The sequence below is a fragment of the Coenobita brevimanus genome, chromosome 7, assembly GCF_032717465.1.
Source record: "Coenobita brevimanus isolate Jiangsu-jjx chromosome 7, ASM3271746v2, whole genome shotgun sequence".
Classification (NCBI taxonomy): domain Eukaryota; kingdom Metazoa; phylum Arthropoda; class Malacostraca; order Decapoda; family Coenobitidae; genus Coenobita; species Coenobita brevimanus.
Window position 1 is genome coordinate 6,827,628 of NC_136960.1, and position 25,769 is coordinate 6,853,396.

The following is a 25,769-nucleotide window of genomic DNA, read 5'->3' on the forward strand; positions in this document are numbered from 1 at the left end:
AGGTCTACCGTATAGTTCACAATTAACACTAGCTGAAAACCATCATACACAAATATTGATATCACGTTTATAAGATTCTGTTTACAAAAAATAACTAAAATTACTTGTTTACGACAGTATGTAGTTTGTTATTTAAAAAAAAAAAAAAAAAAAAAAAAAAAAAAAAAAAAAAAAGGGCCAAATTCATCATTTCCTGACATTCTCTCTCATCTGCCTGACTTAGCAGACTGCATATAACTGCAGCAAAAAACAACTGTGGCAAGACAGGATCTGCAACATGCAGTTCACAAACAATACTGTTTATTCAAAGATGGTTAGACCTGTGAGGTAGAGTTCAGAACATGGGGACTTGGATTGGCAAGTGAATGGGTGTTTGGCTCTTTTCACTGGGTATGCTGTTGATTCATTCCTACTCAATCATATTTTCTCTTTCCTTGCTTTCGGAACTGTAACCTCCCCATTCTTAGGTAGGAAAAAGCTCTCAGGATGATGATGATGATGATGATGATGATGATGATGACGATGATGATGTAATGTATGTGACAATGATCATGAAAAATGTACAAGACAAAAGTCAATGAGTAATAATGATGGTAAAAAAATCTTTAAATACTCCCTGCAGTCTAGATAAGGCCAAGGTGTCATGGCCAAACAAGCACTAGAACTGATATCAATGAAAAACACCTCGTTACCAGACCATACTACTGATTTATGGTTGATGACTATAACTCACCTAAAAAAATAAATAAAAAATCTGCATCAGCACATCAATCTATCTACTCTCCAAATCAGAATACAAACACAAATGGATCCACTATACATCCATTATCACCATCCTACCTCAATTTTCCATTAGTACAAGTGGGTGGATCCGATTCATAGAGAAAAAAACCAATGCGAAGATAGAAGCTATCAACAGTGCCCAGTGAAATGAAAATAAAATACTGCATATCAATGACACTGCATAACTGATACACCATAAATGAAAATATATTTAATGATCCATGTTCCCCTGCAGTAGACAGGAAACCGAAATGTCCAAATCACTGCATAGTTCATATTCAGTGCTGGACTATGTTTACATATGGATGTTGAAAGTTCTCAGTTGTGTTGAAATTAAGCTCTTAACAAAGCAAGCAAGAACAAAGCAACAGAAATTGCACAACATAATAGAAAATATAATTTCTACCATCTCCATATCACCTGAGTATAACAGTTCTCTACTGTATATAAATAACACCGAAAAATAACTTAAGATCTCTATACATGGTAAATACCACTGCTTGTTAATTATTTGCACCAACTGTCACCCTAAAAATAAATCACACCAAAACCCCAACAGTATCGCCCATCAACAAAGACAGTTATACATGCCATTATTAATACATGTAGTTTTCAAGATAATTTAAATTTGTGTTGAGTTACTGGAAGTTGTGTGAGTGTTGAGAAGAGCATGTCTGGCGTGTGTGGTTCGGTGACGCTTCATGGAACTAGCATCTTTACAGCGAAATTCACACTGAGAGCATGAATAAGGCATCTCTCCAGTGTGGGTACGAATGTGTCGTCTCACATTTGAGCTCAAACGAGACACGTAGGGGCAGTAAGGGCAATTGTGGGTGATTTGTGAGCCACTATACGCATTCTGAAGTGCTCCCTGTAAACTTCGTTGGCCTCTTTGTGCACCATGGGTGTGTCTATGTGCAGCCTGACTGTACATTTTTGCATCTTCAAGGCTTGTCAGTCCTTCTGAGTCAGGTCGGCCACTGCCAGAACCCCACGCAGGTCTGCACACCCACTGCAAAGAGCACAATCTGACTTTAGAAAAACGGACCTGACACTTGGAACAGTGCAATCACAATCTTCAGCAACAAATACAAAGTCAGACAAAGTACTAGGACTGATTCTAATCAAAACTCCAAACTTTCCTTAACAGACCTCAACCAACAGTATGCTGTATTAAACCCAAAAATATCTATCAATGCTAACAATCAAACTTTATTATGCTGCATTACAGGTATTTGCAATAATGATCAAATCAGATGCTGCTGTCTTCAGTCAAAAACCTGTACTACATACATGGAACTACTAAAACTGTGCCAGATCTTACCAATGTCATTTCCCCCAACTCCACCTTCATTTATGAGTTACACTGATTAGGGGTTTCTTGAACAGTAATGTGATGCTTCATATGCTTCTTCAATGAACCACTATCACCAGTGCGGAAGTTACAATGAAGACAAGCAAAGGGCTTCTCGCCACTATGGATTCTAACATGCTTCTTGAGATTGCTCAAATCTGAACATCTGTGGCTGCAGTGAGGGCATTGATGTGGCCTTTCGCCAGTGTGAGTCCGCACATGAGCCTCGAGGTGCTGCCGCCGCTGGGCAACATATCCACATATCTGACAGATGTGCTGCGAGCCAGCTAACCCCTTAACTACATCCCCTCTGGCTTGTGTGGTCATGCCACTACCAGCTACCCAGCCCGCCAGCTCAGCTATGTCACCACCTGCCTCCTCCTCATCCTGCGCTGCTGGCCACACCCACTGCAAAGAGACACACCCCATATTACTCCCCAGCCACTATGGCCGTCATTAGCATGGTCAACATGCACCTTCACCAGGAAAACATATTCCACAGGCATATCTTAACATACTTTATCAACCATAATACCAAGAATAGGTTTATGAGACAGTTTACCTAACTTGTCACATGAAATGGTATGATCATCATCATCATCATCATCTAATCCTATGTTGCCTCATAAGGAGTGTAGGAGCCCAGGGCTAGGCAAGTTGGTCCTGACATTTAAGATGAGAGAGACCAGCCTCACGCATCCCTGAGTGGCATTATTTGAGAAATAAACCCCAATCACCCCTTGGATAAAAACCCACACAGGCTCAATCCAGCTGGAGCACTTTAATTACCCACTAAACCACAAATGGTATAATGAAGGTTTAGAGAAAGGCATCACCACATAAACTGGACATCCCATCATAGGATACACATGTGTTCAATGCATCAAACTGCTACAGCACAGTAGAGTACTGTCTTGAGGATTACTAAGGATAAGCCGTGCTGTGTCGCAAAGTTTTTGTAAAGAAGTACTTCCTTAAAAGGGTGTACAGTAATATATTTATACCTGTCTACATATCCCAACGCCAATGGCAAAACCTGTATCACAACATGTACACATCTGTACAATGATTATAACTTTTATTACGACAGTACTTTATTTCAATAATTTTACTTCAGTATTTTCATTGCAGTCTATATTTCTTCTACCATATGAGGCAGTAAAGATGAATATAAATATTTCTTCTATAATAAGAGCGTATGCAATAAGTAATCACCATCCTTTACATACTACTATTTCCCACAAATGCTGCACATGGGATGGATATGATCATGAAACAAAAACAGTAAAGCCCAAAAGTACATGAACTACCAACACAGAGCAGTGGGATAGAAATAATTTCCCTTATCATTCAAACATTCCAAATTCTTGGCACTACCAAACAGATGCATTTTCCTCATTCTGTACAGATTTGTACTTAACATTTTAACTAGTTTACTACATATCTGAGAACCACAGAGCTTGGCCCCTTAACCCATCTTAATAAAAAGCTAACGCGTTCAGTAAACCACATCTCTAGCATGACCTCCCTTTCCCACTTAAAACCGTATATGGACTCAACTTGTCTCCCATTATGCTTTCTATGATGTGCCCTGCTACAGAGGATTATCATTTCAAGTAATATACCCATACTACCATCACTACCACTCCTACAGCTAACATCACAACCACAACAGCTACCAATATCAACAGTACTACAGCTACCACCACAACCATAGGTACCACTCCTACAGCTACCATTACTACTCCTAGTTACCAACACAACCACTCAAGTAGCCTATCACTACCATTACTACAGCTACCATCACTAACATACCTTCAGCTACCCTCATTACCACTACAGCAGGTTCTAAAGTTTCCCACATTTTAATTTCATCTATCTGTAAACAATCTCACATTTCATTCATGAATTTGAAATTCTGGCAGAAAGAAAACACTGGGCTGTTTCTCTGTGAGAGGGTTAAAAGTGTTAAAACCCAGTGTACTGCAAGTTGAAGCTTTCCTTCTGCAATCCACCATCCTCCTATCAGGGGAAAGGGAAATTACTAAGGAACTCACTTCCCCAGAGTTGTTTCCCTCCAAACTTCAACCTACAGCTGTTCAAGTCTAACTGTTACAGACATTTTATGAACTGCGGACACCAGTAATCTGGTGTATGGATGATTTTTTTTTTTATTCATTTGTTTTTCCTTCCTCTGTTCTGTTATTTAGAAAAAAAAAAAAAAAAAAAAAAGTACAGTTAAAGCTTGATTAACCGGCATCCAATGCATCAGTACATCTGTATAACCAGAACGCAAATTCGATCCAGCATGGGGTCAAAAATATTCCGGATACCGGTCGTCCCCCTACAATTCTTGATTAGTTCTGTACAGTACAGGATAAAGTAGTGTACGCAGCTAAGTTTTCAAAATTATTTTGGCCTGAAACATATGCTAAATTTTTCTTTAAATAATTTTTGGCAATGTTTGCTGGTTTGTGTTCAGTCCTGTACAATTTCTCTTGCTGTCTTTTTGTGTGTCTTGTAGTGTGCACTCACAATCACTAATTTCTGCTCAGGGGTGCCCCCTTTGTACCCCTATATAAAAGACAGGAGGTGGGGCCGAAACGAGCTCCACCCGCCTCTACCCCAGTTCCCAACCCTACCCCATACTCATACCCCTCCCAGCCCCCCACTCATCATTCTTAACTGGCAGTTACATCTCAAGCTAACCTCATATTTTACACACATAGTCACATTACTAAAACACAAATATAAAACACTAGGATATGTAAAAAGTATATAATATGACTATGAACACACTGCAGCAAGATTTTAATGCATTATAACGTTGGCAATAAAACAAAAACGTTAACAATGGCCATCCCAGGCCTCACGTGTTGGGTGTTTGCATGTGTCCATGTCTGTGCCTGTGTGTTTGGGTGTGTTTATGTCTGTGTCTTTCAGTGTGAGTGTGTGTGTGTGTATGTGTATGTATGTATGTGTGTGTGCAAAGCAGTGTACCTAACACAGGAGGCCTGCGGTGACCATTGTTAACGTCGCTGTTTTACTGTCAACATCATAATGCACTATTTTCTTGCTGCAACATGTTGATAGTTATAATCTTTTAACATATCCTAATGTTCTCTGTTTGTATTAGTAGTGGAATCAAGAGTGTTAAGCATGAAATCAGCTTGAGATGTAACTGCTAGTTAAGAATGACAGGTGGGGTGGGGGTTTGGGTAGGGATGTAGGGGATAGTCGGGAGCTGGGGTAGTGGCGGATGGAGCTTGTTTCGTACCCCTCCCTCTTCCCAGGGTATTCTGAGCTAGGAAGGGGGCACCCCTGGGCAGATATTAGTGAGCGTGAGTATACCTGTACTGTATCTAATACTGAATATTGTACTTTATGAAATAAAGTCCCAAGTTTGGTACTATTTCATTTGTTTGACCTCCCACAAAATTTCTAAGAGTAACATTTGATTATCCAGAAAATTCCAAATCCGGAATGAAAGAATCCCCATGCATTCCAGTTAATCGAGCTTTTACCGTATAACCAGTAGCAGAGCCACCTATAGCTCCTTTACCTTAACCTGGCCCATATTTTCATCATTTTGTGGCTTATTACACACTGTTCAGTGGCAGGAAAGGACAATATTACAGCTCTACATATTTTCCACTACTTCTCTCATGACTACCAACATATTCTAGTGTTAATATATTGTTACAATTCATCACTGACAATGGGGAGATGGAAACTTTATGTCATTGAATAATGGAGTATAGTTATATTGATGCCATCACATAAAAGCATCCCTCTCTAGAGAGAACATAATGGATAAGCATCACAATAATGTGTGTCCCTCCTTATCTGCTCTCACTTGTCTGAATTTGTTCATCAGGAAGCCTTACAAAGTGACCCAAGTGACAATGTGGCATGAGGGTTGCTTCTGTTGCCATTTGCCTTCTGTTTTGGGCAGGCTTCTTGAACTGGAAGGGATAGACACAGCTTTAACAGACCCCTTAGAATATTAGAAGCCTTTCCTAAACTCAATAAGGTCATCTGGAAGCAGCAAGAGCAAACAGAAAGAATGTAACCAAGAGGATGGTGAAATGCAGATAAAAGCAATCAGGGGTGCACCCAGGAATTTTCTAAGGGGGGGCCCGTAGCGAGGTGAGGTCAGGTAATCCGATAATTACTGGGAGGTCATAAGCAGGTTTAGAGTCAGAGAGCTGGCTCATGTGTTACCCTTTGTTTGTACTTGCCAATTTTTCATGTTTTGCTGTTATAGAAATAAATATATATATAAATTTCTAAAGGACCCAGAGAGCTAAGGGGGGTGGGCCAGGCCCAGCCCCCCCCCTGGATGCGCCCCTGAAAGCCATGGCAAAGGTTCGTAGTTGCGTTTTTTCAAAGCAGGTGCAAAATCAAAGTAAATAATCTTAACAGTATTCAAAACTGCAATAATACCAAAACATACCCAGTCCGACTAACAACTTTTAACACAGGACAACACTTTATGCGGTGAAATGACTGCCAACATAATGTTAATTAAGAAAAAAATAAAATACCTGTATATAAAAATAAAATGAGATACTGAACCATTTGATGGCTTGAGAATTATGTAACTATAGACATTTACTAACAAAACTACCATAATAAAATACACCAGTTAATCACAATCTCATCTCTAAAGACATACTATAGGTATCAGGTGAAATGATCAACAGCAAGATGAAGTTAACATTAGGTGGCAGTCTGGATTCAACACTCAGTGCAAGCTGTTCATCTTTACTGAATAGTAAAGAAATAATGCTCTTTTAAATATCAACGATATGTGGCAGCACATCTGTACTACAGGACATTCAAGAAAAAAAAAGTTTCTCGCAAGATACCTTTCCTTTGCATTGGACGCCCCTCACAGGTTAGTCTCCTCTAGGCTAATTCTGCTTTAAATTAACCCACTAGTTCATGGTGGACTGGTTTGGGGATTGGCACTTATAGGACAAAGTCTGGGATCTCCTACCTCAATTAACCTACAAGCCACAACATGACATGAGATAACTGTTTTGTTGCCTGAGTTGCTATAGTCGTGTAAGTGAAAGCAACACAAGTGCTAATTACACAAAAGGTAAACGACATCTTCTATTCCTGGACTCATTTGCTCATTCCCCTATCGCATATAGTTCAACAACTGCTGTAGGTATTTAACAAATACTAATACTGTAATTCAAAATAAATATAAAGCAGCACATTTTAAACATATCTCATTTTTTTAAGATAACGCTCGTGATAACAGATAAACCATATTTAATCAGGTAACTAACGATACTGCTTTATTCAAGGGCATCATAAATTGTCCTTTTACTCCTCTGTCCCAACATTTGGATATTTCTCCAAAGCTTTATAAATTATGTGGTCTTTGGGCAAATTTTTCCAAGATTTGTTACTTGTACGAGGTTAACTAACGCTTTACAATACGTCACTTCAAGGATTATGGTTTCTTGAATTTTAGGCTCAATGAAAGGGAAAAAAAAAAAAAAAAAAAAAAATCTTTTCAATTAATATGTTATATTACAAATATTGGCATTACATGCCGCAAAAGTTTACAGACGGCTTAGTGACTCACAAAGACTAACCAAAAGTCATTGATACAATAATTACAAGGCTACCTTGACCTCAGCAATTAGGCTCCTTGAAGAGGTTAGTGGAGTCAGGGACCCGAACAAGGTCAGCGACTTGACCATGTCTACATGCCAGGTGCAGCCTCATACTGTTGCGGCGTGCACTACGATGAGGACAATACGGGCATTGGTATCTCTTCTGCCCTGTGTGAGTATCCATATGCTTCTTTAGGTCATTGGTCTTGATGCAGGAGTAAGGACAGAGATTACACTTGAGAGGTCGTTCCCCAGTGTGTATCATCAGGTGCTGGCGAAGGGCAGAGGGGTTACGCGCCACCAGCCCACAGTGCTCGCACCCCTGAGGAGACAACACCCATTACTCTACCACGATTTCCTTATCAACACCACCACACCATCACCTACTATATACAAGACCACAAATTCCAAACTTAGTAAGAGGCTGCACTGTCATTTCCTTCAATGTACAAGGCTAAACCCAAACAGAACAGATTTTTAAATTATACGCACATCCATTAACAGCCCCCCCCCCCCAAAAAAAAAATCCAAACACTGTGAATCAGATAATCAGAGCTTGTATTTAGTTTAAGCAAACATCAGAAGACTATTACAGCTTGTAATATCTATACAGATAACGAATTTCAATTTGTGATGCTTTCTTCAACACTATCAGCACAGCAGCTCACATTTCACAGTTATATCAGCAAAGCTGATATTTACCAATATTTTTAGCAATTCTGTGCTTTAAAAGAAGTCTGTACCCATGATGCTCAAGTACTACACCTGGAAAAAAAAAAAAAAAAAAAAAGGGGGTTGGGTGGGGGGCTATTACAGAGGTATTCTGCAGACTGTTGCATGATTAGTACAAAAGTTAGCAAAAAATCATTTCCACGATAGTTTCAGAAAACTTTACTAACACAAAAAAGTGTGTTCCTCTCTGACATCACTTTCAGACAAAATGCTGCACAAATGTAACTCAATACATTTATCATCCTTTCCATCAAAGTGATATGCATAGTATGGTAGACCCTCATTTGTTATCTATTATCTTATGGATACTGAATCTACTTGTCATTTGATGGCAATTAAATTACATTATGAAGTCTGCCACCCTTATCCTGCCCTCTTCTTGTGGTCTGCTATTTCCACTCCACTATCATTCCAAAACTTTGTACTCCCACTTCTGCATGCAACTGTGTCATGCCAAAAAATTCTTGAGCTTTAACTGGCTTCTGGGTCTTGCAAACTATGACTGTAATCAATTCACTGGTTAAGTATTTCTTCCCATCCACTAAGAAAATAAATGAGATTATGCAATGTCTCCATAAAAAAATTGTTGCCAGTGTTGCCTTCTCAAAAAATTGCATAAATAGCTTATGGAAACTGTAACTTCCTCAACATTCATTTTTGGCTGACCATATGTTCATTAAGCTGCCAGGCATGCAACACTTGCCTCAGCTCCCTCTTAACTTTTCTTCAATCCCTTCCCATTTCACTAAAAGTGGGAAGATTCACAAAATGCAAATCATGCATCTGTATAAAAAGGTGAGACTGCATTCACAAGATCATAAAAACTCTAATACAATAAGACTTTAATACCACTTCCAACTTAGGTCTTTTGTACTTTTATCTTTTAATTTAAGGAGAAATAAAAGAAATCCATACTTTTATATTTCATCCTTTTTTAGTATCAAACTCAGGAACATTTTTGGCAATACAGGGCACATGGTATAAAAAAAAATCATACCAGCTGATTACCTATTTGTACAATAAAGCTCAATCAACTGCACTCAACATCTAAAAACAGCCAATGTGACCCCCAACCTGGGAGGCTGCTTTAGGAATACATGTACCTCAGTAATTCAAATACCAAGCTTGGGAACTACTCAAATGATAGCCTCCTTAAAATTTAACACAACAGTAACGGCTATGACCAGGAATAGCAAAGCAATCTTATTTATTTCAAAATGCTGATTTGCTTTCATTATAAAGAATATCTGATGCTGATCACCTCAGAATCCATGAGGATCAACAAAGCTGATACACCTGACAAACTATTCTGAAGTGAGAGATCTTGGCAAGTCAAACAAAGCTTCTAAAACCTACAATGTTACCACTTGGTGATGACTGAACAGCTTCACTATTACTATGATAAGCATATGCACATTACCTTGATCTATCGTGGAATCTTTAATCTTGGAGAAAAAAAAAAAAAAAAAAAAAACACCAAGTGAAGCATCAATGGCCTGCCTCTGTAAAACTCACGTGAACTTAATGTTCAATAAATGTACATCACAGTACAAGACTGAATACCCTGATATATCTTGCTCAGTTGCAAGTTTCAAGACAGCGCTGCCATCCACAAATGCAGTATGTATACTTCATGCAAACCCCAATAACGTACTGAACTTGTATACAATGTGCTACTTGATTTCAATCTCAATAGGTCAATGAATAAATGAAGGGCCACTGAGTTTAAATTAATCCAACTTCGGCTGAACTCAGCTAAATATTAAAATCAGACTTCCCAAGAGCATGGTAACTAGCAAGGTTATCAGGAACTAGCAAAGTTCCTATAACTTGTGCTCTAAAAGTTCTTAACAATGGTAGAGTGTTAAGCTTTGCTACTCTGCAGTACAGTACAGGTATACGAGTGATACTGTGGTGTGGTTAAGGAGGATGTGTGAGTGGGAACCAATTAGGGGAGTGTCGACGCTGCATGTGGCTCTTTACATTCCACTTAAGGAGGCTACGAAAAGGACAATAGGGGCACTTGTGAGGCTTCTCTCCAGTGTGGATGCGCATGTGACGCTTGAGGTGGTCCCGGCGGCTGCTGGGCCGGCCACAAACAGGACAACGCAGATGTCCACCCTCCTCACCCACGCCCACGCCCTCACCCACCCGGTCCCCGGACCCCATCGTATCACACACCACCAGTCTCCCTGCCTCTTCCAGCTGCAAAGAAACAGCCTACATCAGTGCCCACTTATGCTACACTCCACTACTGGACCTCCATGCCACTTTATGTTACCACATCAGGGTTACAGCACAGAGGTATCCATGTTCCACATGCACAATCTTTGCCCAGCCCTCAAACTAATAAGGAAAACTGTCTATGGCAGTTTTCTGATCCACATTTGCCTACATCAGTCACTGAAACAGTATTGTTACATTCATGATATGCTGAATGACCAAGTCTTATGCACAAAAGTCTTCTGATTACCTCCAGTGTTGATGCCAAAATCAAAATTAATGGCAAAGTGTATTCTCAGTGTACTTGACTGGGATGAATAAAAAAAAAAAAATTCCTCCACCCAATGGTTCCCAACCTCACGTTACAGTGTTTTACAAGGTAAACTAACAGATAACGTATTTTAGCAAATAGATTTCACCATCTCCTTGTTCTTTTATTCCTTCCATATGGTGATATCTTTATTCTGGCTACTGCCAGAGAGCTTGATTCAGCTAAGGAGAGAAGTCCTTGACTGAAGGGGTTAGAAAACGATCCCTTCCCTCCCCTTTTCTTAATTACTCTATCAAAAAACCAGACAGTATCACTCATTTATGGGGACCATAGTTAAAAATATTAACTCATTTTGTTTTGTAAACAGTGGTGGGTAGGGGCATCCACCTTCCACTCACACAGGTAGAGCTACCTTCAGGTGATTCTACACTACATGACATGCCAAAGATTTCTTGCATTTCTTTATCTAGGTTGGATGGTAAACACAACACCATATTGGTCTGGTGGGGTAAGGCACTCCAACCAAGTGTACCCTAAGAGGGATTCTATCAGAGGAACTGGGTTTATTGCTCAGATGCCATTTAAGCAAGCACCTGGTCACTGTCATCTTAAATGCTGGAATTAAGTTCTCAAGCCCAGGACCCCTATGCTCCTTGTGAAGGGTAATAAAAAAAACAAATGATAACTAGATGGATAGCGAAAACTGTACTTATAACTTCACTGCCTCTCCCCAACTACTATGCAAGGCTGTGGAGTCGGTACCCAAAACACTCAACTCCAACTCTGACTCTGACTCCTTGATTTCTTGTGTGTCCCACTCCGACCCCAACCCCTTAGACTTTCTCTGTAATAAATTTGCCATGATAAGTCTGCATTGACTTACACATGCTCAAAATTCCCACCTCGCAGCTTACAGGCACTGGCAGATGCTTCCATGTCACTTTCTACTGTACTTTAACTATTTCATTCCTGGTACTGTAATTTCATATTGATGAATCTCACCTCTTGCTTCTAGAAACAAGAATATATACAACACATTCACTCAGAGGGATATCTGCTGATCATGGTGTCTGTTTACATTCTGTTCTTGTTGTTCTGTTGACAGATGCCAGCACCTATGTTTATGTTCAACATAAACAAAGAATGAGAGGACAACGTTGGGTCTGGTTAGTACTTGGATGGGTGACCGCCTGGGAACACCAGATGCTGTTGGCATCCCTACGTGTCAAGTGGGGTTGGTGGAGGATTAGTGCCCCTCCCTGTAAAACAATTAACTCTAAGCCCTGGCCACCCCGTTTGGGATACATGGCGTCTGGCAATGAATGAATGAATGAATGAGAGGACAACAAACAACTCCTAAATAAAATGTGGAAAATAAGAGAAAAGGAAACAGCAACCGCAGCAGCAACAAGAAATAAAACCAAAAGAGCTGTCATTTGAAAGGCAACAGCTCCACATTACATCATGATCAAAAATCTCTTTACTGGTGGTCAGAGTAGAGTCAGGACTTTTTTTACTAACTCCGATTCCAACATCACTATAATTGCTTCCGACTCTGAAAGAACCAAGACTCCGACTCTGACTCTAGCGCCCTGCTACTGTGTATCCCATAATACTTATCCAAGCTGATACCACATGTGCTTCATATCCATTAACAAAATCCAGCAACCCTATTATGTCAAATGACAGAAAATAAATTCCATGATCTTTCTTATGAATGCTATGTATTTACTATTCCATCTTAAATTCTCTACTGTAAATACCTGGGTATGTTTCATGCTCATGCATCATACATAAACGGGAAGAGTTCAATGATGATGCTTCAGATTGTCAATTCTAACATTTTGCTAATGTGTAGATCATCATCTCATTTTTTGGTGAGAATAAGGGTCACGGCAATGATAACAATGACAATGATGACCATGATGATGATGATTAATGAAGCTTTGCGATGGTCACATCTCCAACACGACACTGTGTGTGTGTGTGTGTGTGTGTGTGTGTGTGTGTGTGTGTGTGTGTGTGTGTGTGTGTGTGTGTGTGTGTGTGTGTGTGTTTTTTATTAATCTCTTCAGTACTGGTGTGTGTGTGTGTGTTATTAATCTCTTCAGTACAATAACACTTCAGAAAAAGGTACTTAAGTAAGATGGACACAAGCTGAGGGATACTGAGGATGATATGAAGAGATGGGATGGAGATATCAGTATGTGAAAGAGGGGATATGAGTGGAGGGATGGCAGACAAATGGCAGAAGACTGGGTGAAAAGGAGGTGATTTGTGTCTGGCTAACCCTTACAGGATTATGGCAGACTGGTAGACAAAGCGCTAAACCCCTTCGCTGGAACGCAATATGATTTCTGCTGACAGAAATTTGTTGCCTTAGAAAATCTGTGCACACACAAAACTGTTCATAGCACATTGTTCTTTCACTGTATACAGCAACTTGTTGATAACTAATAACAAAAACTCTTGCAGCTTTTAAACACTACCTTACATACAACAGGCTTAACACATTAGCCACACACTGAGCATCTTTGCAAAATATTTCTGTACAAAGGATACATGATACAGCTGAAGGATTGCTTTGCTCACCAACAAGGCAGAACTGGTAGGTTTGGGTAGTTGGGGGTCTGAAGGAAGGCAGTACTTCACATGTGAGGAAGGTTAACATAATGCCTTTGATGCATATGCATGATAACACATCCCTCCCAGATTCATATATATGGAACCACGTAGAGAGAGAGAGAGAGAGAGAGAGAGAGAGAGAGAGAGAGAGAGAGAGAGAGAGAGAGACTGCAAATCCATGGATGTTTAGTTTTTTTTTTTTTTAATATCACCATCAACCAAAACTCACATACTTTTCAAAGGCAGGTATGACCTTGAAAAAATACAAAGAAACTAGAATGGTAGAAACTCTCAAGACAGTGACCCATGAACTACTCACTCAGATCCCTTGTTTACCAATGTGGGCCTCCTCTTTCACATTTTTTGTTTTTTTAAGGCTTCTCATGACACGAACACTTTCTCTCACTAACTTAATATTCTTCATGTCATTAACAACCTTCCTCTCATTAACTTCCTTCAGTCTCTTCCCTCCACACTGAAGTTGTACCTTACTTCTATAAGCCAGTGATATCCTCAAACTCTTGACTTGAATGCCATCACCTTTTATTCAGGTACAGAGAACAATCACAAAACACCTTTCATTGAAATCATTCCCATCATCAACTGCTGACATAAATTTCAATTACCTATCATTTTGAACTTTCACTTATCAACCTCTTCATTATGTTAGTACAACAATCATGGAATGAGGCTTTCACACACTGATCTTCTATTCCATCTCATTCTATTTGGGGCAAAAAAGAACCTCTTTACCTCTGCATACCCCCAAAACCTAATTATTCCATCTCCCAATTCAACATAATCTTCCACATTCCACAACATACAACTCACTTCTGCATATTTAAATACTGTATTCTTGATGTTTCCTTTTCTCCATCACATTTGATAGATCAGATTACTTCTCTAATGACAACATTTTCCTTGAGGTTAGGTATGCTGAACTGGCTCTATCCATTAGTTCAACTGCTGACTCTGTAATGGGGACATTTTTACCCATGTATGGAGCACGATTCTCTGGCATGATAAGGCTCACCATATACAGAACAACACTTCTATACAAGGCGAAATCAAAAGCTTTTCATCTCAAAAACTTTCCTTCTCTCACCAACTTCCTTCAGCCTCTCTCTACACAGCAATGCATAAACATGAGAAGCATGATCATCATAAGGAATAATGGACTTTTGCCTATAAAATAAATACCAAAGGAAAGTAAAAAATGCAATCCAGGGATCAAATTTATTCAGTGTACTAATATCAGTATTTCTTAAGGTCAAGATATGGTATCAAGTGTCTTTCACAGTCCATATCAGTGAAGCGCAAGAAAAATTTAAACATCATTGATGGATGGTAAATTTTTCGAGTAAAAAAATAAATAAAAAAATTACAACACTTGTAGGGATCACAATCGTCACCTCCCAGAAAGCAAATGAAACTGTCCCTAACATTCCAAAAAATTAAAAAGAAGGCTGATCAGCTTGCCCACATGCAGTGGGAGGAGAGAAATGGCACAATCAAACTCTCAATGACAGTAATGTCTGAATCAGGGTATAATGGGAGTTGACATAGTTTAGATGGGTTGAGTGTGATACTACCCAGGGGCTACTGGTTGGCATTGGGAAGGGCAGCAGATCACAAACTGCTACATGCTTCAACAAAGTCCTCTAAACATGGACAAAGCCCTAGCCTCTCAGCAAGAGGACAGCGCGTGGCATAAAAACCGCATCATCAAGATTTAGTGCTTAATCTTTTACTCTTTCAGCTCACTGAAGAACTTGGTAAGGTTGTCATAAGCTAAAACGTTTGTTGTTTTTTCCTTCCTTCGTCAATGTCTCAGTTCATGGTGCTCCCAGCTTCTCTCTCATCTTCTGCCAGGTTTCTGAAGAGATATGCAATAAGCTCTACATATATGAGCCATGCTCTTCATCCTCTGCCAGATATCCTTCTTCTCTCAGAAATTCGGTTTGATGTCCTGATTCACAGAGCAAGAAACAACATGCCAGAGATATGAGCAAGTAGTGCTGAATAACATCCTGGATTCCTCCCAACACCACCACAACACTAAAAAAAGCATGACTGATGGCACAGGCCTACCACCACTTCAGTAATGTCAGCTTGATCCCAGATTCACTACATTTGTTAAGTGCTGTGCAGCATGTATGGCATGAAAATCTAGAGAAAACCAAGAAAATGATGAGTTCCTGATCAAGGGGTTACAAGGCTACTTTACTACTAGGAAGTACACATTTCAATCTTTTAGTAAGGTGGCCTGGGTGCAGGTGTTGGCACTACCCAGAAGAAGAGTATTTTTCAAGTTCAAATTGCTGGCCTAATTGTACAGTATCTTTTGGAAGCAGCTGCAACATGGACACAAGTCAATCCTCAGTTACCATACCAATAACCTGCGTTCTTCAATTATCCAATCTTCCACTACTCCCCCCTTATGGGTGGTGCACACTTATGCTCAAACACAAGGTTCATCGTTTGTTACATTAGTACAAAGAATTATTCATCATTCAATCTCATTTGAAACTTTCAACATGAGGGAACCAGTACTACTGTACACACTGGTACTGTGGGGTAAACCCTCAAACAATCTATCAACTGCATTACTGCAAAACTCATTCTTTCTGCAATATAAGGAAGTAACAGCAATAGCCAATCCTTTATTACCCCTTCTGGGAACCCGAAGAGCCTGAAGCGTAGCACAACATGAGGTGGTAAGTGTCTAGAACTCATATGAAATTCTAAGCAGGAACAATTTCCTGGGGATATGACATGCAGAAATTTGGTGGGCCCATCTCAGCACTACTGGCAGTTCGAGACCACTACAATGATCAATGCCTCAACCAATGAAAGGGTTAACTACAGTACTACAAAGCAGTGTATGCTTTCCTCAAACCTGACAAAGGCACAGCAATTAATCAGCCACAATGAAGGTGTTAAAATGTCAAAAGATAATCCCCAAGCACCAACAATGGGAAGATGAACTGTCTGGTTGCAAAGGGGGCCAGAGAGCTTTCCAGGCCTCTAATAAAATAAACTGGAGCAGCTACTACCAGGTTAGTTTAGCTTTTATTGACAAAGACCTAACTCTCTTTCTGTGACTACAGCAAACAAAACTAACATAGATTTTAATCATCATCCTATATCTCTGGAAAGAAATAATAAAAAATATGATAATCATCACAGGAGCACACTGATAAGGACAGTTTCTAACACTCTGATCCTTTAACAATATCTTTAGAGAGAAATGCTCTTCCCACACAGCCTGACTCTCACCCTAAACTGCAAACTGGTGTTGACCATTCATATTTCGAGTCATATGGAGGGTTTGGGAAAGATAGGGAAAAGGATAATCCTTGCCTCCAGTTCTGACACCATGACTTTAATTTCTTTACAACCAACTAACCAGCACAGAGAAAACAAACTTGTCCACAACACACAATACATTTTTACAGCATCAGATGCCTGTTGAGACAACGTATACTTTCCTAATCAAAGTGTCTGTACGTCCTCCCAAAAAGGACCCCTTCATATAGCCTTCAACACACTTAAGATATGAGAAAGGGTTCTGGCACAACTGAGTGCTAGCATGGAATGTTGTAAGCTGCATGGTCTGCCACTGGCTCAATTTCTGCCATGGCACGAATTTCAATTTCCGCGAAATGCCAGACGCAATTATATCCGCTTTCCACAAGCACAGTGTGATAGTACCTCTTCCCCCTCATCACTATGACATGTTGTGATGGTCCCCTACTGACTATCATACTTGTCTGGAACTGAAAGGCAATTTTAAACTGCATTCATTGGGTGCCTCCATGAACTCTAAAACAAATTCTGATATACAAACCTAATAGTGACATTGTTCAAACTAAATGTTTTCAGTACTTTCGCTGAGCTACAATTTTTAGGCAAGTGAGACAGCTCATCAATGAGTGCTTTCAAATTTAATACTGTATAAACAATGCTGAATACAGTGATTTCATGCTTACCATTAACTTTCTTCTTAACTACTTAACTCTGGCTGGGCCTCTAACTTATCGTAACACCTGCACCAACTAAGATACAGTGTCAGCAAATCAGGTACAACACTCTTGTTCAACATCATCAGTTAATTAGGTACATGCTTATACAAGCTGTTTGTTCTTCAGTGCAACATATTGTACAAGTATAGCATCATTTTTGATTAATATTATACATACAAAAAATGCACTTCCAACCTTCCCACAGCACTGATGAGAAACTGTATATCATACATTTTAAAAGAAAAATCCTGGTAAGCCAATTCTTGGCACTCCTGAAGATTCAGTGATATTACTTAGCAGTCTTTATGCTATTTAGTCCTATAAAAAAAAAAAAAAAAAAAAAAAAAAAAACAGTTTGGTACTTCTATCGTCTTGTGACAGAAATGCCCAAAATAAACTGACTTCTTTTCTGCAAATAGTCTTCCAAAAACTGCTGCAAAGTTGATTCACCATGAATCTTCATACTGAACTCATTTTTTTAAATTCATTCATTCATCATCTAACCCAATGTTGCCCTATGAGGAGCACAGGAGGCCGGGGCTAGGCAAAGTGGTCCTGACATTCAAGATGAGAGTGACCAGCCTCACTCATCCCTCACTGGCATTGTGTGAACAACAAACCTCAACCACCCCTTGCACATAAACCCGCACCTGTTCAATTCAACCGCAATGCCATAATTATCCACTAAACCAAAAGGCACCAAGCTCAACTTTTGCAGGGAGAATATTTTTTATTAACTCTAACACCATCAGGCACATCTTGAGGATTATAAAAGCAGAAAAGATGTTTCTGTAATTTCCATTACCAAAATAACCCAGATTCATCTTTACATATTATAGTGGTTTCACCTGTAATTACATTATCAAGCATTGTAGTGGATTTAATTTTGATACTTCATTTCCAAAAGTTATTCAGAATGGAAAAAGATTGGAAACGAGTGAAGTCTTTATGTATTTAGAGGCAGATACAGCAGCAGATATAATTCAAGGACCTAAGCAAGCCATGAAGTAGATGTGGGAAAAATAATATGGGCACTGACAAGTGTGTGAAAGGACTGATAAGATCAGTGACTGCTCTGCTCATGACAGATATGTATGAAAGCACAAAGAGACCCAAAATGTTAACGTACAGAAGCGATGGGTGTGCCCACAAATATACCCAATATGTTAATATACAGATGCGATGGGTGGGCCCTGAATGCTAGGGAACAGATAAATGTAAAGTATTGGAAATGAAATGCCCAAGGTCTTTATTTGGGCTACGATGATTCAACACAATGATAAATCACACTGTGATAAAGGTGGAGAAACAGATGCAGTATTATGGAAAAGGCAGACCAAAGTGTGTTCAAGTGGTATGGCAACATGAAGAAAATGCATGATGAAAGGCTAATATTCCAATCAAAAGCTGAGAGCGTATGTGGAATGAGGATGCTGAAAAGGTGGTGGAGTGATGGTGTGAAAGACTGAACCAAAGAGGTATAGCATACAAAAAGGGTGAGGGTCAAGGTACAGAATAAACTGGAATGCAGTGATTGATAGTGGCATGATTTGGTGTCAATGATTTTTAACAGACAAAAAGTCAATAGATCAATGGGGCTTGACTGAAATTTGAAACTGCTTTGGTATAGACCATTACATATGGCAGCTGAAACATTGTGAGTGCATAAGGTTTGCTCTCTCATGTTTTGGGGTACCATCCAGCTGTAGATACCAGTGTGTGTGTGTGTGTATATATATATATATAATTACACATACAAAATTTATACTGTAATGCGTGTAAAAGGCTGATTTCTAAATTTCGGTGCTTTACTTTTGAGTGTTCATGCCTTTACAAAGAACAGAATTTCTGGCTTGATCACAAAATCCTGACTGATTCTGTCCAGAAATACTGAAATTTCCTTGCTGTAAATGAATGGGTCGGTTTGTGTGCAACACCTGTGTGGTGAGGCCCCTGCCACATTTCATCACATGTTTTTTCATGTTACTTCTATCATTGGAGCGACGGCCGCACCTGGGGCAGCTGTAGTTCTTAAGCCCTGTGTGCACGGTCACATGTCGCCTAAAGTTGCTACGGTCATTGGTTCCATAGTTACAGAATGGACAACGAAACCTGACTACAGCCGTGGGTGAGTGAAGGGCAGAGTGTGCAAGCCACTGGGATGGACCTTTGCACTCCTGGCCACAAATGGAACACTTGTAGGGATCACAATCGTCACCTCCCAGCCTGCTACCCGCCACTCTGCCACCACCCACCTACGGAGAGGAGACACATTGTAGCACCCGCGTTACTCTACCGTTCAATGTCTTGTACAGTTCAGTACCGTATCATCAATACTAACCCAATAAATCCAAGTGATGCCCTTTTCTAATTTATTCTTTAGTTTACCAGACTATTACACAATTTAGGAAAGGCCCATTGTTCTGAAAGGTTTATTATGGTTACATCATCCCTCCAAATCAAAAGGTCTTTCCTTAGTTCAATAAAATTGCCAGATGACATGAATAAAAAGAAAATGATGTCCAATATCAGTGGGTTAAGGACCAAAATCCACCATACAATAAGTTCCTTCCTAGAAAAATGCCTTAGGTTAGTTAATGGGATTCTTCTTGTATACCTGGTCAGTATGCAAATGACAATACCAGGACAGTATGCCAAGAGTGTAGCTCAGACAGGTGCCCTTACATGGAAGCAGCATTCCACACACTTTGTCCTTGGTATAAATGAAAGTTTTTCTATCTTTCAAGCCCAACATATTTACAGATACATCTACTAACCCCCAAACTTATTAACACCGAAAAGATGCTAAGGCATACTTTTATTTTTTCTTATTTTATCATCATACATGCCAAGGTTTCCATTAATTCAGTCACAAAAATTATTACAATCAACATTAAGAGATTAAACTGCTCTGTCTGCATGACTTCAATATCAAATCAATGCCGAATTTTGTGTACCAAAAGATTATTACTCTACATGCAGATATCAAATGAAAGCTTGATACTAAACCTACTAAGAAGCAGGACTCTAAACTATAATACTGTGCTTAAACTCAACACAGAAGAAATAGTACCCAAATATCAAACAAGCGAATATGTCAACAAGTATAAAGCAGCACCAATGCCTTTGTCAGCAAATTGAACTCTATTTGCAAGAGCTGATGTCTGTGTGCTTTGATATTAGACCCAAAATATTTCCAGGTAAAAACACAGACAGACAGACACACAGACACACACACACACACACACACACACAATGCAGCGTACAAAGTAAATATACAGTACAATGGTCTCTTAGATACTGCACCTAACTATTGGCTGGTTGCCATGCCCTAAGAAACTGGCCACTCGACCAAAGTTGCTTTTTTTTTTTTTTTTTTTACCCCTACACATTTATCAAAGGTACCCTGCAGTACTGCACATTTTGCGAACACATAAAATCATTTTTGTTTTTTCACTCATCATCCACTCCTACATTGCCTCATGAGGAATGTAGGAGCCCAGGGTTAAGCAAGTTGGTCCTGACATTTAAGATGAGAGTGAACAACCTCACTCATCCTTGAGTGGCATTACGTGAGCAATAAACCCCAACCACCCCATGGAAATAAACCTTCACTGGCTCAATCCGATTGGAGCGCCTTAATTACCCACTAAACCACCAGGCACCAAAATTTGGTTATATGGTTACCACCCAGCATAGTCAATAGTTTCCTGATGTAAAGGAAAGCATCTGGCTAGTCACTCAGTGTTGAGTCACCCACAGGCAGAAGGAAGAGGAAAGAATGAAGGAAAGAAAGACAGATGAGGCAGTGCAAAGTCACCTGTAGGCAGAAGGATGAGGAAAGAATGAAGGAAAGAAAGACAGAAGAGGATGGATATGCTATAACAATTTCCTGTGTGCATGCAAACACACACACACAAGCTCTGAAGAGAATTAACATAAGAACGACCACAGAATGGCGAGACATCTCAGAAAACGCATGTTTGACAACGTGCATTAATTTCTGACCCCCCTCAGCCTGATGACTGAACACATTAATTCTAAGATCCAGTATGTAAGCCAGATCTATTGCCAGACGCCTCAATCCCGTTTGGGGTGGCCACAAATAAATCGCCCCCAAGTCACCCTGTCCTCCGCCATTTCACTGCTCTGCTCCCAACTCACACCCCCCTCTCTCATATACCTCTCCACCCCATCCCTCCATCTCATCCTCGGCCTCCCCCTCCCTCTTCCCCCCTCCACCTCACTCACATACACTCTCTTCGTCAGTCTTTCACCCTCCATCCTCTCCACATGGCCAAACCACCTCAGTGTGTTCCTCATAACGCTTCCTATCACATCCACATCAACACCACAACGCTCCTTTATATCCTCATTCGTCAGCCTGTCTCTCCATGTGACTCCACAGGCTCCTCTTAAATAACTCAGTTCCACTGCTCTCACTCTTGACGTATGTCCTTCCAACAACGTCCAAGCTTTCACTTCCGTACGTTAAGAGTTGGTATCACAATACTGTCATGTAGTAACTTTTTCACTTCCATGCTCACTTCCCTGTTTCTTATCACTGCTTTCAAAGTATGTAAGCCCTTCCACTAAATGCTTCTGTTTTACCTCCACCCCCCAAAAGAATGATGGCTTACCAGTTACACCATTACCATCTTCCTGCAAGATACTCTGAGGAATTTTAATAGCAATGAAGTAACAACAAAAAATTATAGGGCACTCCATTCATTTCCATTTATTTCATTTGTTTATCACTATCCGTGAACTCCAGCTTATAGAGATGGTAGAGCTAATCGAGTGGTACATATAGGACAGCTTCCCATCTAGCTAAACCTTAGTGCACCTTACATATGATGGTGCAAGTAGTTGGTAAGTTTTTGCTGCCCCTGGACTCTGCCGCCACATTTAGTGTATCCTGCTGTCTGACCCTGAATTTTTCTCCATCAGAAAGAGATGAGATGACAAGCGGGAAGACTCGTATTCTGGCACAGACTGAACACATACATACAGTGGACAAAGCTCAATGTACAGGCTGTTCATAATACACAACTAAGCAGTCCTTGCTGCCACTAGAGTATTCTCTACAGACAATGCACCACCAAATAAACTGAGATCTGGAAGGCAGGTGGAAACCACACAAGTAACAGACAACCTCCTGTGGCATGAGGTGATGAAATAACCAACTATGACTGCTGCTGAGCTTATGAAGGCACATTCTGAGCTCCTACACGCTATGTTACAATGAACAATTCAGCATCACCTCCAGAAAGAACTGCAAATTCCATCAAGACAGCCTGCTGCAAATATTCTTCTCATATTACTCACTAAGCATATGAGACATGACTGCAAGAAATATTATTTCACACAAGAACTACAGAGCAATGCGATGTTTTCTCACAGGTTTTCCTTTGAATGTTGATTATCTAGGGAGAAAAAGAAAGGGTGAAGCCTAGTTATCTGACTTGTGGTTAAAAATCAAAACTTGTAAACATTCTTATTTTCAAATTATTACATGGTGCTTTGGTGGCACTGCTGGCTCAGGTGGACTGCATTTCTTATCAATATAAGATGAACACCATGAACATTATCTAAAGCTGCTATACAACCATATGTTTACATTTGTTATGCATGGATTCATGCTACACTTTTACAGAAGATTAGCATTTATGCTAGATCCCCTAACCTCGAGGGGAGGGCGAAGGTGGGATGACTACGATAAAAGAATGTAAAAGAGTAGTGTGCCCTAGGAACTCTCCACACCTCATATCATTATGTTACAGTATACAAAAATACATAATGAATGACTGAACTTGAGAGTGATGTGGTAAATGGTTTTGTTAAAATGTTGGGAGCTGGACACTTAAAAATTACAGACAAATGTTTTAGCTGAAAGAGAAAAAATATATATGTTATCATGAATATTTTTTTCTGTTCCAACTGATTTTTCATCTTGCCTTCAGTACAAAGTAATTTTTCAAAACATTACACAGTAAGTTTCTACTTCTCAACTTTTAAGCAATACTGTTTAATCCCTGGACTCACTCTCAACTGTTCATTCATTTCATTCACTTCCTTCTCCTCCAAAGCTTCCATATTCTGCATTAGATACAAGAACAACCTCCTTTTCCTACAAACAAAGAATAAAAACTATATTCCACATTACACAAAAACCTATGCTGGTTTTCATGTTAAAAAGTGGAGCAATAATGAGTTAAATACTGAAATACCATTCTTCATTTAAACCAAATACGGTATACTATACAGTATACAGTAAAGATAAAATACACATACAGTAAGCATACTTAACAGGAATACTAGTAATTTACAAGACAGACTCTGAACTGTGGCAAACAGGCTTACCTCATATGATTATTCTTATTATACAACATTCACTTAGTACTCTAGCTAGAGGCAAGTAGCCTAATTTTAAAAACGAGTCTGACTGCACAACAAATCTTACTTCAGGTAAACAAAACAGATAAGACTAACATTCTCAAAAACCATTCTCTATAGCTGCACATATAACAACTATGGAACTAACAGTACTGTTGAAGAAAGCATGAAGATGCATATCCATACACATCAGTTCTTAACATCTTGTGTGATACTTCACTTACATATCCATCACAAAGCAACAAATGAAAAGAGGCGTAACAACACTCCCAACACCCTCAACTGTTTGTATACGAAAGGATACTAATCACTTCACCCCAAGTAAGTTTTTTATTTATATTTCACCTATGCTGCTACCAGATGATTTTAGTCTGCTTAAGAGTGAGTGCACAAATGGTGAAGGAGTTAACGAATGCTGTGTCTAACTCCAGTCCGAAGTCTCGCTTCAGCTTGATCAAAATCATCCAGCGAGAGCAAAAATAAGCTTCAAAAATGTCACTGGAATGAAGAGATTACAACATGACTTCGGTATGACCACGAGTATCCCTGCATGATTTTCAACTGTTTCACTTCAATCTACTGGTATTGATGCTGATTTGTACAAGATACCTCAAGCAATTTCATTGTGCCTGTGATATGCTTGAGAAACAAGCAGATTATTCTAGGACTAATTTTGAGTCAAAATTGCCACGGTATACTGTATATACATGAGTTCAATACTCATTCATACAGAGCAACAGTTACTGATGATCTTATGAATTAATTATGAGGGAGAAAACTTACACCCACAAGGTCAGTAACTGTAGCACTGTAGTAATGGTTGAGTACTGACCCCAACATGATGTTGCATTCTCACTCAAAGTCAGCCCTAGAGAAACCTAAAGCTTCTCAAAATTTTGCCAGTAAATTACAGAAGATTATGCTGTAATTACAGCTTCTTAACTTTTAATAAAGTTCCTCACTAACCAATATATGACAGAGCTACTACTTCCAACACAAGCTGATACATAATCCATATTTAACCATTTCCAGAAAACATCTGCTTTAGCCAACAACAGGTTGCATTATTTCTACGATACAAGTGGGCTCCTGGGGTGTAAAAATTTGTAAAGCAAAATATTCCCAGCAAAAACTGTAAGTGCTTTCCTTGTCTTGCATATTTAAAAAATGGCAATATTCTTCAACTTTTTTCTTTGTAAATTGGTCACGCTGGTATGTGCTAACAACTGCAGCTAGCTCTGACTACCACAAACAAGCCCAAAGGTGGTTGGGAAACATCTCTGCTTGTCACAGAGCCAAAGGGATAGGTTCCTCCTTCCTGTGTTTCTGTTCTCTCCCTGTTCCTTCATCACCAATTGTTTTTTAGTCCTCTTTTGGGCATTCCTCAATTCTCACAGCAATGCTTAGGTACTCTGGCACTTCAGCTACCCAAAGCTCAATTTGTTTCAAGTTGTCATGAGTGGTTTGTTGCAACTGTTGTTCACGATCCAGTTCCTAACAGTCATTTCAAACAGTCTTCATGAATATCTTGGGTTGTTGTTCCCAAGTCCACTTCCTAGCAGCTCAAGAGCTGCTCTACAGACTCCACAACTCAGAGCCCTCCCCTGGCCAAATCTCCATTTCAACAGACCTCTGCTTAGGGTGCATACTGTGGTTTCTATCTCTTCACACATTAAGGAAAAAAAGGAAAGGATGGGAGGGTTATAACATCACTACCATTTGGA

The 25,769-nt window shown here is 39.6% G+C and overlaps 1 protein-coding gene across 1 annotated transcript in view; it reads right to left on the minus strand.

Annotated features, from left to right (window-relative positions):
* Window positions 1-1,325: 1,325 nt before the first annotated feature.
* The window catches only part of LOC145404436 (uncharacterized), a 44,128-nt gene continuing 19,684 nt past the window's right edge, over window positions 1,326-25,769 (minus strand). The window contains exon 5 of the mRNA XM_080275957.1: window positions 1,326-1,795. Within this exon, the coding sequence (XP_080132083.1) occupies window positions 1,406-1,795 (390 nt within the window). The 3' untranslated portion in view covers window positions 1,326-1,405. The remainder of the gene's footprint in view (window positions 1,796-25,769) is intronic.